The 14,078-nt window shown below is 34.3% G+C and overlaps 1 protein-coding gene across 5 annotated transcripts in view; it reads left to right on the top strand.

Moving 5' to 3' along the window:
- The window catches only part of CNTN5 (contactin 5), a 917,150-nt gene that overhangs the window by 659,565 nt on the left and 243,507 nt on the right, over positions 1 to 14,078 (top strand). For all 5 annotated transcript variants that reach the window (XM_084894670.1, XM_084894671.1, XM_084894674.1 and 2 more), the window contains one exon: positions 13,479 to 13,660. In XM_084894670.1, the coding sequence (XP_084750796.1) occupies positions 13,479 to 13,660 (182 nt within the window). The remainder of the gene's footprint in view (positions 1 to 13,478; positions 13,661 to 14,078) is intronic.

The raw sequence follows: 14,078 nt of genomic DNA, 5'->3' as shown, positions 1-14,078 counted from the left end.
AGTGTAGATTAGAGACTGCAGGTGAGGGTTGGAGGAGGGAGGTATTGAGAAATGCTCATGGTGACTGGTCATTTGGTCATCATGATCATCAGGGACACCGGCTTTTTATAGAGAGAGACTGTATTCCATAAATACAAACTGAATCACTGCAAACCCTGACAAACTCCTCTGTGCTTACCCTGAACTATAGTGTGCTTTGCTTTAAACTAACAGTAGAGGTATAGCTACAGAGAAATAGAATTCATTTGTACTAATATGATCAAATAGTCATATTTCATGGACTTTTGCACCATCCACCTAATGGCAAAGAATGTGGCTATACTAGAGAACAGAATTTATTATCCTAAAAGTAGGTAAAAGCCATAGCCTTCTCATTAGCATGGTATATCACTAGCTTGGCATCTTAACCAACTGAGAGATTAAGCTATGCCGTAGATTTACATAATCTACTGTATACAAATACTACAAGTAGGCCATGTATCCTGTATGCCTCACTGTTTGTCCATTTCTCTCCATCTCTTCATGATAAATATCCTAAATAGCCATAGAGAAACTATACATGAATATGTATATTTAACATATATAAAAATAATAGCATCAGAGTTAGCTCTTTTTTTTTTCTTTTTAGTCATAGGATTACTAAGTTTTCTTTGCCAAATTACTTACCAATATAACAGAGAAAATAAAACATACTTCTCAGGCTTCTGTGAAAATTAAATGACATACCAAATAAAAAAAATCTGATAACAAAGTAAAAAAGCCAATTAATAATAGCTATATAGTTTTATAGATCAAGAATTATAGATGAATCAAGAGCCAGGAAAATTACACTTCCTAAACACAATCTTTTAACAATCTAACACCTAGATAGAAATTAAATAACTTCTAAGAGTCTCCCATAAAATGGCCAAGCTGGGTTTAAAATCCCCATCTCAGTACTATTCACCTGTCACACTTACCATAGAACATCAACAGCAGCTTTACACCAAACTCTGATGGCTGCTAGCTCCTGTGTTAATGCGTTTTTAACTTATTTATGAAAAGATACACAGGAGAGCAGAGATTTTACTTTTCTTCTTTTTTTGCTGACGGAATAGGGTCAAACATGAACATATAAACTACAGTCATATACTACTTAATGACTGGGGTATGTTGTGAGAAATGTGCCCTTGCTCAATTTGATCATTGTGCGAACATCATAGAGTGTGCTTACACAGACATTGATGATACAGCCTACTCTACACCTGGCCATATGGTATAGTCTATTGCTTTTAGACTATTCAGCTTGTACAAGTCTCTGCAAAACAACATGAGACTAAATCACAAGAGAAAATGATGCCATCAAGAGACCCAGTAATCATGATATGTTTGAGGCTGCTGCTGACATAACATGCCATACTGGTTTACAGCATTTGCTTGATAAGTGAAAGAGTGCACTCTAGAAAAATTACAAAGGAAGTATAATAAATACCTTAGCTTGCAACATTTATCCTCATTATCAAGCATTGTAATTATCACAATCACATTATTTATGATCTTTAATTTTTTCCTATTTATCAGGACCTTTGTTTTCATTGCTTACTTGTATAAACCAGAGTATGTGACTCACTGCTTTAGTCACTCTTTTATAGCTTTAACTCACTTGACACATTTTTGTTGTTGTTTGTTTAACAACTCTACGCTTCAAATACTAAATCTAATTATTCAATGTCTGTATACTTCTTGTCAAGCTGCTTAGTACTGTTAGAGAGAGCAGAGAACTCTACAGACTGGTTCTCTAAATGTAGAGGCCCTAGCCTTACTTAGGCCCTCAGTGCTGCCCACTAGCCTGCTCTGTCTTTACAGTAGCTAATTCCAATCTCCATCTCCCGCTTCAGTCAGATGCTACCTTACACAGTTAATTGAAACTATTGGACAAGAAATGATTTCACTTCCCAACTCCAGACCCCCAATCCTCTTCACTTTCTTACATACCCTTTTCCTTACCTCTTTTTAGAACAACAACAAAAAGGCATCATTATCATTAATACAAATCTACCTTCTTTATGCTTCAAACCTTCCCACTTGTTTCAATATATTTCTCTCTACTGGCTTTTTCTCATCTGCATTTACATTTAATAACATTTCTGCCATCTTAACAGAATTTACTCTAAATTTTCTTAATTTATTTGTTCTTTATGCATAAATCAGACAAAATGATCATTTGTACTTCATAGAGTTTTTATAAAAAATGAATTTATTACAGTGATAATAGGAAGATGGTGGAATAAAAAGTCCTAAAACTGTCTTCCCCCAACGGGCATACTGATTCAACAACAGTACCCAGAACAGGGCCCTTTGTGAGAAATCGGGGACCAGTTGAGAGGCTCTTGCATCCTGGTCAAGAGCAAAACCAACCACATCAAAGCCAGTAGGGATTTTAAGATACTCTCTTCACAAGCCATACTCCTGACACAGTGCCACTTGGGAGGAAACCCCAGGTCCCAGCTTCTCCCTTGGAGAAAAAGAAAGGACTAGAACATTGGCCCAATATTCTAATATTTCTGGGGCTGCTTGATGCAATGGTTTCTGTGTCACCTGTCTCAGAGTGCGAATGGGACATGGCAGTGCTAATCACCCGGGAAGCTCTGAGAACAAAGTCTGAGGTTGAACTAGCAAGCTAGCTCATGTCACAGCCACACCCCTTGACTAAGTGCAAAGTTTTCTGGTGGGAAAAACCACACAGATCCCAACTTCTTCCTGGGGAAGGAAGAAAAGTGCTGGACCACACATTCTTATTTTTCTGGGGGCTTCTGTGGCAGTGGCCTCTGTCTAGGATGTCTAAGACCACTGCCCAGGACACAGCATACGCTGGATGTAATTGAGCAACTGAGAGAAAAGAGAGAAGTTTGAACAAGAACACAGATTTGAGACACCCAAAATTCTCTGGCTGGCTTAATTCATGAAGTTCTTCACCTGGGTGAGGCCAGATTGTAAAGATTGGAAGATATGGCTGTTTTGTCTTCTGTGTAAATACTGATCCAAAGAGTCAAGGAAAATGAAGAAATAAGAAAACACATTCCAAAGAAACAAGTGTCCAAAGCTGACTCTAATGAAAATGAGTTACATGACTTACCTGAAAGTTCAAAATAATAATCATAACTATGTTACATGAGGTCAGGCAAACAATACATGAAAAAGTGAGAATTTCAACCAAGAGATCAAAAATATATATAAATGTGCCAAATTGAAATAAATCATGGAACCAAAGAATAAAATAATTGAACTGAGAAATTCATTAGAAGGTTTAAATACAGAGTAGATAAAGCAGGAACACACACACACACACACACACACACACACACATCTATGGTCCAACTGGCATGGCACAGTGGTTGAGTGTGGACACATGAACCAAGAGGTCACAAAGTTCAATTCCTCCTCTGGGCCCAGTAGCGGGCATATAGAAGGTATTGATAAGAGATTCTTTCTCATCATTGATGTTTCTATTTCTCTCTCCCTCTCCCTTCCTCTCTCTGAAATAAATTTTAAAAGCTCAACAAACTTATCTATACTTAAAGACAAGTTATTGCAAATTATATAGTCAAAGGAGCAAAACTTTTTAAAAAATATATTTTATTAATTTTTTACAGAGAGGAAGAGAGAGGGATAGAGAGCTAGAAACATCAACGCGAGAGAATCATCAATCAGCTGCCTCTTGCACACCTCCTATTGGTGATGTGCCCACAACCAAGGTACATGCCCTTGACCGGAATCGAACCTGGGACCTTTCAGTCCGCAAGCTGATGCTCTATCCACTGAGCCAAACAGGTTTTGGCAAAACCTTTTTTTTTTTTAATGAAGAAAGCTTAAGATACTTATGGGAAACCATCAAGCCAGACAATAAATGTGTTATAGGAGTCTCAGAAAGAGGATAGAGAAAAGGGGGCAGAAAACTTATTCAATAAAATAATAGCCAAAAACTTCCTAAGTCTTGAAACCGATATGGCCATTCAAATCAAGAAAGCACAGATGAACTCAAAGAAATACAAACTAAGATACATAATAATCAAACTATCTGAAGTCAAAGACAAAAAAAGCAAGTAGCATGAGAAATGGGACTTGTCTCATACAAGGAGTCCCCATAAGCTCATAAGCAGATTTCTTAGCAGAAACATTACAGGCTGAAAGGGAGTAGTGTGATATATTCAAAGTGCTCACGTAAAAAAAAAAATTATCAAGTAAAAATTTTATACTGGCAAAATTGTCTTTCAAAAATGGTGGAGAGAGAAAGACTTTACCTGAGGTAAAAGAAAAACTAAGCAGAGGTCTACAAAAACCAACAGGTCAATCTCCCTGATGAAGATAGATGCAAAAATCATCAATACAATGTGAGCAAATTATGTTGAATAGTATATTAAAAGTATATACATCTTAAGCAATGAGCTTCATCTTTGGGATGCAACATATGAAAATGAATTACTGTGATGCACTTCATTAACAAAACGAAGAATTAAAACCTCATGATATCTCATTGAAAAATAACATGTGACAAAATTCAATATATTTTATTATGATAAAAACTCTGAACAAACTAAGGATAGAGGGATATTATCTTAACATAATAAAGGCCATCTCTTAAAAGTCTACAGCTAATATCATACTCAGTAATGACAATAATCTCACAGAAACTACCAGGATTCTTTACCTAAATTTGATTCCTACCTAAGATAATTAAAAGTGGGTGGAATTATATATTCTGAGCTGTGATTCTTCAGATCTAAGTTGAAATAATACCACGGGACAGCTATGAGTTAATGCATTAGTTAATAATCAGAAAGCAGAGAGATCTAAAACTTCTACTTAAGTCAGATGCCGTTCATTTTTTTCTTCCTAAGTGCCAATTAGTCCAATTATGTAGTGGCTGAAACAGTGGTTTCTTGCCTCTAAGGCAGGATCCTCTCAAGAAAGACCCAGGCATCATGGTCACTGCCCCGGAAAGTTTCCAAATTTTTACAAATAAAGCTTTTGCCTTCAAAATGTTGTATATTATGTAGCCAGCAATGATTACATACATTCATGGTTGAATTTTTATCTATCTATCATCTGTCTAATCATCTACCATCATCTATCTATCTAACTATTTTTATATGTATTTTGAGAGATAGGATCATAAACCAAAAGCTTTGTCGCGATAGCTTTTTTTATGATGGCTTTTTATGTGCTTTCTTAGAAAAAAGTTATAAAACTTGGTTCTTTTCATTTCTATCAAACATATACAGTGTTTCCTTTTTGTGTGTGTGTGTGTGCAAGTCACAAAGGAGTCATAACTGAATGTGTTTTCACATCAGATGTAAAATTCATATCTCACTAGTGACTTATGAGTGACTTATGCAAGGGAAACAGGACTCTCCATTAGACAGACCTACAATTTGTGTATGAATGGTGATTTGCGGTTTGGGAGTACTTTCCTTTGAAATCATTAAATCTTTACAGCTAAGTGGTCCGTCTGCCTTGACAGATCCTACACCTTACCTTATTATGTGTATAAAAATGATCTTTAAAAAAATACCTTTAATGACTTCAGGATTGGCCAAAGTTCATCCAACACTTTTCTTACTTTCTTGAACTACATTTGGAGGCACTTTTTATCCTGTCACTTTAACAGCGCATAACAAAAAGCTTGTGTCAGAATTTCAATGTGGCCTCACAGAAGCTTTTACTGTCATTAACAGAGATATTTTTGAACCAAATGAATAGCCCCATTCTCAGTATAGCATTAGCTAGGAAAAAGTTTCTTTATAAATTCCGTAAGTTGCATTGCTTATTCTACATGAAAATCAAATGTGTAGTTGTACAGATATAATTTCAATAGACTAAAATGAGGATAAATAGAACTCTGCTATGCCTTCTTAGCGAAGCTGACATTTCTATTCACCCTTTCACTGTAGTTAAAATCAGTCCCCCCTTTAAGCAACAATTCCACTTGCCAGTTATTACTGGAAAGAAATTGGCTTTAAATAAATTTAAGCAAACTAAAATCTGATCCTAATCTTAGATTTTTTAAAAGTTCTAACTGACTACAAAAACAATGAATGACTCATCCTTGATGTCATTTGAAAGCAGCAAAAATTATTATTTTTCCTAAGTTGTCATAGAAACATCAATGAAAATGGGATACCAAAATGCCTGTAAAAAATTAGCAGTAGACTCAGATCACTATTTCATTTAATAATAAGTTTGGTACATCATTGCACACAGAAATCTTTACTAATAAATTTTCAGTCTCTCCATCAATGCTTTTCAACATATTCACATTCCAAAGCTTCTAGATACTTAAAGAAACAAACAAACAAACAAACAAACAAAAAACAGGATACTAATCTTGAGGCTGGAAGAAAGAAAGAAAAAAGGAAATAAGCAGCATTAAAACTTATAATTTGAAAAACCTCTTGGTTTTTTAAAAGAAAATATGCACTTTCCATGAACTTTCCTGCACACATCATGCATGTAGCATACCATGCTATGCAAAGTTCTACCAATCTATCATGCTATCTCATACTGTTTTGTGTTTATGCACATGGGTTTTACTGCCAAGAACATACTTTCACTGTCAGGATAAATTTTCCTCATCTCTTCTGGGCTGGATTTCCTCACTTCTCAGTCTAACATAAACAGTCTTCTTGACTATGCCCTATTAACTGCTATCTTCTTTCTGTATTTAAACCATTTGTTTCATTTTTTTTAATCTTTCTAATTCTAGGTCATAAACTCATTAAGAAATTATAATATTCATTTTATTGATTCTCACTTTTAATACAGTTCTAGCATACAGTGACGACCCAGAAAAAAAATTTGACACTTGACTATAATCACTCTTCCTACTAAAGTTCTCTGGATTTTTTTTTCCTTGCTAGATCTCCTTTCTTCTTCTGCTATCAAAATGGAATTTTGTCTTTCTGCTACCAGAAGTGTTTTCTCACGCTCTTTGCATTCTCCTGTTCTGAATCTGCTCATCCTATTCCTCAGTCTTGCCTTCGATAGTACAGTGTTTTGATTTGTTTTCTTATTCATCTTGGGTTCCTTATCCTGGTAGATTGCATGAGGAGATACATAGGAATTATCATTTTATAATAGTGAAGTAAATAAAGTAGTTTAAAATGCTTCAAGGAGGAATCAGGAAATAAATGGATATATTACTAAAAATTAAGGTATTAAACATTTTGGATAATTTTAACTTTGGCCATGACCATTTGAGGTAACATGTTCTTAAGTACATAATTAAGGATTAGCTGTAATTCAATTTAGTAAGTCCAAAAACACAAACTAAAGTAGAAAGGATGGAATTATTAGGGAGATAAGAAAAAGAAGCTATGCAAAATAAGTATTTAGTTCAATAATTCTGTATTTTACTGGGGGGCAAATATAGAAATGTAGATGTAAGAAAGCAATATCAAGAAGTGATTATTTTCCTACCAAAGTCTTAAGATTTCTTGCTAATGGTATTTCTCCACTGCATTAAACTATTTATGTGTAAATTAAATAACTAGCAAAGAATGTATGGATTAAGAAATTTTATGTAAATTGTCAATCATTTGCCCTCCAGAATAGAACTGAAAACCATTATTACTATATAGGTCAGTGAAAAATATGGATGATTTTACATAAATTAGTTTAGATATACATATTTATTTAAAAAGCAGAGCTCTATTAGAGATGCCATCACATAAGCAAATCTATATATATAAAAGCCTAAGCAACCGAATGATTGAGCCACTGAATGACTGGTCACTATGACACACACTGACCATCAGGTGGCAGTGCTCAATGCAGGAGCTGCTGCCTGGTGATCAGTGCACTCCCTCAGCCAACCTCCTATGGCCAGTCAACCTCCCATTGGTCCCTCCCGCCACTGACCAGCCCCGATCCAGACTGGGTGAGATGCCCCAATTGGCCCTGGTCACCAGCCAGGTTGAGGGACCCCATCAGTGCACAAATTCGTGTACCAGGTCTCTAGTAATGAGCATAAAACCTGATGATGAAAAAATAAATATAAAATAAATGTAGATGTTAAAAAGGTTTATTTATTCACCCACATTGACATTTGGAATAGGATGGCAATTATCTCTGATACTACATGAGTGAAGAATGAAAACATTAAGCATTTCTGGTCTATTCATTTTTAATTGTAAAATACTATTAATACAGAAGAACACAGCAACCAACGTAAGAGTCAAACCAATACCATGAGTAACATTTTGAAATCGTTTTTTGTGGTCTTCACCCATTCTGCCTGTCTTCTCCCAAGAGGAACACACAGTCTAAAGTATGTGGTTATCATTCTTGATTTGTGTGAATAAAATTATCTTATGATATATAGATATGTCTCTAAAATTATACTCTTTTTGCTTGATTTTGAACATTGCTAAAATCATATTATAACACACTTAGCCATTTACTTACTTATGCTCAATCAACTTTTGTTTCTAAGATTTTTCCATGGTGTAATTTATTTATTTTACCTAATGAATCTACTGTGTAAACACATAAAACATATTTATCCATTCTTTTGTTAACGGGATTTTACTGTTACGAGACTTATTTTTTTCTTATAAAAACAACATTTGACTACTACTACCAAGCATGGCTAGATAACTGGCATCACAGAAGGCATCAACTCTAAACAACTGAAAACATGAAAAAAGATAAGGAACAATTATTCTACTTACCGGATAATAAACAGTGCAGGGATGTATCCCTCAGAGAATGAAGACCAACGAGGTGAAGTTTGCCATCAGTACAGATTTCTGCCTGGAGGCATTCGCTCCAAACCTACAGGGGAGGAGGAGCCCCAGGAGAGCAGGACAGAACCACTGAGCTGAAAAGACTGAGCAGGGATAGCCAGGAGGCTGAGGGGACTGGAACTTACAGGACAGAAGAAGAGAAAGGGGAGCTACACAGATAATGACTTCCTGAAATCTGTACTGGGATTCCATTCAGACTGTGACCAAATAGCAAGCTGTGAGTGCATGGGGAGACTTCACACCCTAAGAAATACTACTAGGGAAGGAAAAAACACCCGGGATCTTAAAAAATACTGGACATTGCACACAGAACAAATTCAAACTCCAACCAGTCAGAGGGATAGAATCTCATTGAACAAATGTGTCATTTAGTAGAGACTCTTAAAAAGTCCAGACCTTAAGACTAGGATTAACCTAGTTGTAAAATAAAGGCTATTCTGAATCTACCCTGACAATAAATAAGCCTCACAAGGATTAAGCTGAACTACAAGTAAATTTGCTGCATGCCAGAAAAAATAATTTTTCTATTGTTAAAATCCTATATAATAAAAGCATAATATGCAAATTGACCAAATGGCTATGGTCAACATGGGGGTGGAGCCATTGAGCAGGCAAGGAAAAACAACAACAACAACAACACACACACACACACACACACACACACACAAAAAAAAAAGCCCTTAAGATTTAGCCCTCAAATTATCACATTATTGGAAAATATATCTCCATCAATGTCCAAGCTTAATGAAACATAAGCATGATAAACAAAAATAAAATGCATCAAGGTACATAATAATCTAATTGCTGAAAAACAATGATAAATCTTTAAAGAGTAGTCTGCCTAGGGTTTTTAATCCAGTGAAAATATTCTCCAAACATAAAAGCAAAATAAAGATATCATCAAACAAAAACAAAACAAAAAAACCTGAATAATTTATTGTAGTAGACAACACTATAAGAAATGTTAACAGTATAGAGATTCTTCAAAAATTAAAAATAGATCTACCATACAACCCCGCAATTCCACTTTGGGGTGTTTATCTGAATAAAATAAGAACAGTAATATTAAACATATTTGCACCCCTCTGTTTTGCTGCATTATTTACAATAGCCAAGATATGGAAGCAACCTAGGTGTCCATAGATAGAGAAATGGATAAAGAAGATATGATTTGTATGTATATATAATGAATTATTACTCAGAAATAAAAAAGAACAAAATATTGCCATTTTTTATATGGATGAACCTACAGGGTATTATGCTAAATGAAATACAGTAGACAGAGAAAGACAAATACCACATGATTTCACTTATATGTTGAATTTAAAAAATAAACGCAAATAAGCAAAACAAAAACAGATTCATAGAAACAACAAACTGATGGTTGCCAGAGAGGAAGTGCTTTGAGGGATGAGTGAAAACGTGAAGAAGAATATATTTAATTACATGTGATAACTGCGCAGTGATAGATGATTACTACACTTAGCATGGTAAACACATGGTAAGATATATAAATGTTAAATCTCTCTGAAACTAATATAATTTTGTATGCCAATTATACTTTAGTAAAAAAGAAGCATATTCTATGGAGAAAAAAAAAACTTATGTAGGCTGAAAGAAAGCTAACACTATTTGAAAATTCCAATTTTCAAAAAGAAATAGAGAGTAGGAATTTTTAAAACAAATCTATGTAAATATAAAATAACATATTTGCTCTTTTTAATTTCTAAAATATATTCACTAAACATAATTTATGGAACTTAGATAACTTTCCTAAAGTTACATAGCATCTTTGTGTCCAAATTGTACTTAAACCTTAACTGTATTACTGGAGACCAGTGCTCCTAAACAACATGAATTGCTAAAAAAATAAAATAAAATAAGAAGGAAAAGATTTAAACAGTTGCTATTTCTAAAACACAGAAATCATAGATGAAACAGTTGATTTTGTAGGGAAATATGAATTGCCAACATTGATGCAGCAGATATTTGAACACAACATAATTAAAGTAAAAAGAATAAATTGAAAATGCTTGTAAAGAAACAAACAAAAAAAACACCCACCCTAACTTTATTGATGGTAGCAGACCCGGATGACTTTTTGTAAGAGTCATATCAGTATTCTAAAGCACATATAATTTATCTCCTATTATAGCTATCGAAATAGGAGATGGAAGTATCCTGGCATGCTTCCAAAGCTGTCATCTATCACTGTGATACATAATTTGTCAAAGCTATATTGTCAACAAACCACTAGCTCACACACACACACACACACTCACACACCAACAAAACTAATAAACTGCATACAATCTCACAATAGTGGCACAAAAATCCTAAATTAAAAAATCACGCCCTGGCTGGTGTGGCTCAGGTGGTTGGGTCCCTACACTGAAAGGTTGCTGGTTCTATCCCAGGTCCCCCACCTGCCCAGGTTATGGGCTTGATCCCCAGTTGGGGGGCATGCAGGAGGCTGTCATATCCATATCCATGTTCTCTCTCTCTCTCTCTCTCTCTCTCTCTCTCTCTCTCTCTCTATATATATATATATATATATATATATATATATATATATATAAAATCAATTTTTAAAAATCATAAATCATTTTCCTATATATTAAAATAATGATATGCCATGCCAACTTAAGCGTTATTTTTTTTAAAAAAAGCAAGGTTCAGTTTTCCTGGATGTTGTCTATATGTACCTAAACAAATAAGCAAAACTATCAACCCGAATCCAGCAATTTCACTTCTGTTTTATTCCTAAGGAACAAGTCAGAAAGATGTTCAAAAGCACACATGGTCTTTATCATAGCATTGTTTATAACAGTGACCATTCCTATTGTTCCTATAAAGAAAATATGTGGAAAAACATCCTATCCTTAAGTATTTAATTTATGGTAGAATGTCACAAGAGATGCAAGTAGTATACACAAAGAAAAAAAAACAATAAAAATTCCAGCAGACTGAACAAATAAGGAAAGACTGCTGAAGAAGAGGCATTTAGGACGGATCTCAAGGGATCAGTAGGATTTTAACGGATATGATTGGAAACACACGGAGATGTGTTTCTGGGTCAGGAAATATGGAGGGAAGTAGTGAGAAATCAAACTGAAAAAGTAGAGTAGGTTCAGACCAGAAAGGTCATTAAATATAGATAGTAATAAATAAATTACCAGAACAGAACTGAAAAGCCTGAAACAGAGTCAAGTATGTGAGAACCAATTATATGACAAACACAACCTTCCAACTATTGTGGGGAACCGAGTGTCAACAATACAGAAATAAATAGTTGAATTCCCTGCCTTACACCCAAAACATGAATATTGTCCAGATGGGTCAAAGATCCAACTGTATAAAATTATTTAAAATATCACTAGGAATACTGCAGAAAATATCAACATAAACTTGGGTTTGTAGGTAATTTTATTTAAAAAACAAACAAACAAAAATTCAGAAGTCATAAAGAAGAAAACTATAGGTGTTTGTTTCTTCTAAAAATATTTATAGAATTATATCACAGAATTTTTTTGAGAAACAAAATCTTCAATATTCTAATATTCAAAATACTCTAAGAAATTAATTGAAACAATACAAACAGGGAAACAGGAAAGAATGAAAGAAAAATTAGAAAAGTAACATAAGCAAACATCTCAGAAAAGCCCATGCAAATTGCCAATAAATAAAAAGAGATGTTCAACCATCCTAGAGTTCAGAGAAATATTAATTAAGGTACCAAATGCCATTTTTTACCTTTCAATACTGACAAAAATTAAACAATTAATCACATAAAATGGTGGCAAGGATATGGGGAAACAGTCTCATATATAACGGATAGGTGTGGAAACTGCCACTGTATTATTGAAAAACAATGTGGCAGTACTTATTAAAATGAAAAATGTGCATGCCCTTTGATCCATCAATCCCACTTTTGTGAATGTCTGCTGCAGAAAATAAAAGCAATAGTGCATGATATACGTGCAATGTTGTTTGTAGTAATATTGTTTCTTAGTGGCAAAAAAAGAAAACAAATCAAAACTGGGACTATGCTGAATGTTTAACTGTAGGGAATGGCTGATTAAATTCTGATAAGTCAATACAATGGAATAATATGCAGCTATTAACCAGAATAAGTCCTGAATTGATCTGAGATTCGATTTTTAATAAAAATAATGAACACCGAGCATATGAGTTACATGCTTAAACAAAACAAAAATATCATATGTGTAAGTACGTTCATCATACAGAACAGGTGAAAGATTACATGCAAACTGTATTTGTCACTGCAGAAGAAGGATATTTGCAGGAGTGGGGCCAAAAGGATTCTTAATCCACTTAGCTTAAACTCTTGAATCCCTTGCTATAAGTATTTATTATTTTGTAATTTCACCAAATCACTTTAAAATAATTTTACAAAGGTTTTAATAATAAAGTATAATGTATTAACAGGCATATGTATTATCTATGAATTGCTTCCCTGAAATATGAAAGAAAATGAACTATCTTCTTTGGCATCTAACTATTTACTTATCAGACATTCTGCATGGGAAGTGAAATATGTCAAGCAGCACATGGTCCTTAATTGTGATTACACTTTATTGAACTCAGCCTATTAAGTGCTTAAGTTACCAGATAACAGAATCTATGCCCTAATAGTGGCAAGCATATTAACGGTATTTTTGCTCTTTATCATAGCCCAGTTCCAACAATTACATGGATGAAGGTTAATGGCTACATCCCTAGCAAGGCACGGCTGCGGAAATCTCAGGCAGTGCTGGAGATACCCAACGTGCAGCTGGATGATGCAGGCATCTATGAGTGCAGAGCTGAAAACTCACGTGGGAAAAATTCCTTCCGTGGACAATTACAAGTCTACAGTAAGTGTTCTCAGCAAAGCATGATGCTCAAAGTCTCAAGACCCTAACTGAAAATGCAAATTACTTTGAACTAAATATTGTTTTCTAGACACAAAAAAATAAGATTTAATGTATAATAATACATCTTTGGTGTGGTAAAGCATCATGTAAGATTACTGTACATTGAGAAATGATTTAAAATAAAAAGGAATGGGAATTATCAGGTTCTTTGTATAGCAAAGAGAGTTTATAAAAAATGAGATGTTTTCCTGGCACCAAAGCCAATGTCTGGGAAGGTTAAGAATCTTTATTAACTTATTCTTACCCTTGGCCTGAGTAACGGTTGTCAGGAGTAACAATGCATTGCCTATAAACTATATCCTGCTCAGCTATCTTTTCTTAAAATAAAAATTTTATTGGAACACAGCCAGATTCATTT

The sequence above is a fragment of the Pipistrellus hanaki genome, assembly GCF_964339955.1.
Source record: "Pipistrellus hanaki genome assembly, chromosome: 9".
Lineage (NCBI taxonomy): Eukaryota > Metazoa > Chordata > Mammalia > Chiroptera > Vespertilionidae > Pipistrellus > Pipistrellus hanaki.
The sequence above is the reverse complement of the archived record's forward strand: the minus strand, read 5'-3'. Positions and strand labels throughout refer to the sequence as shown.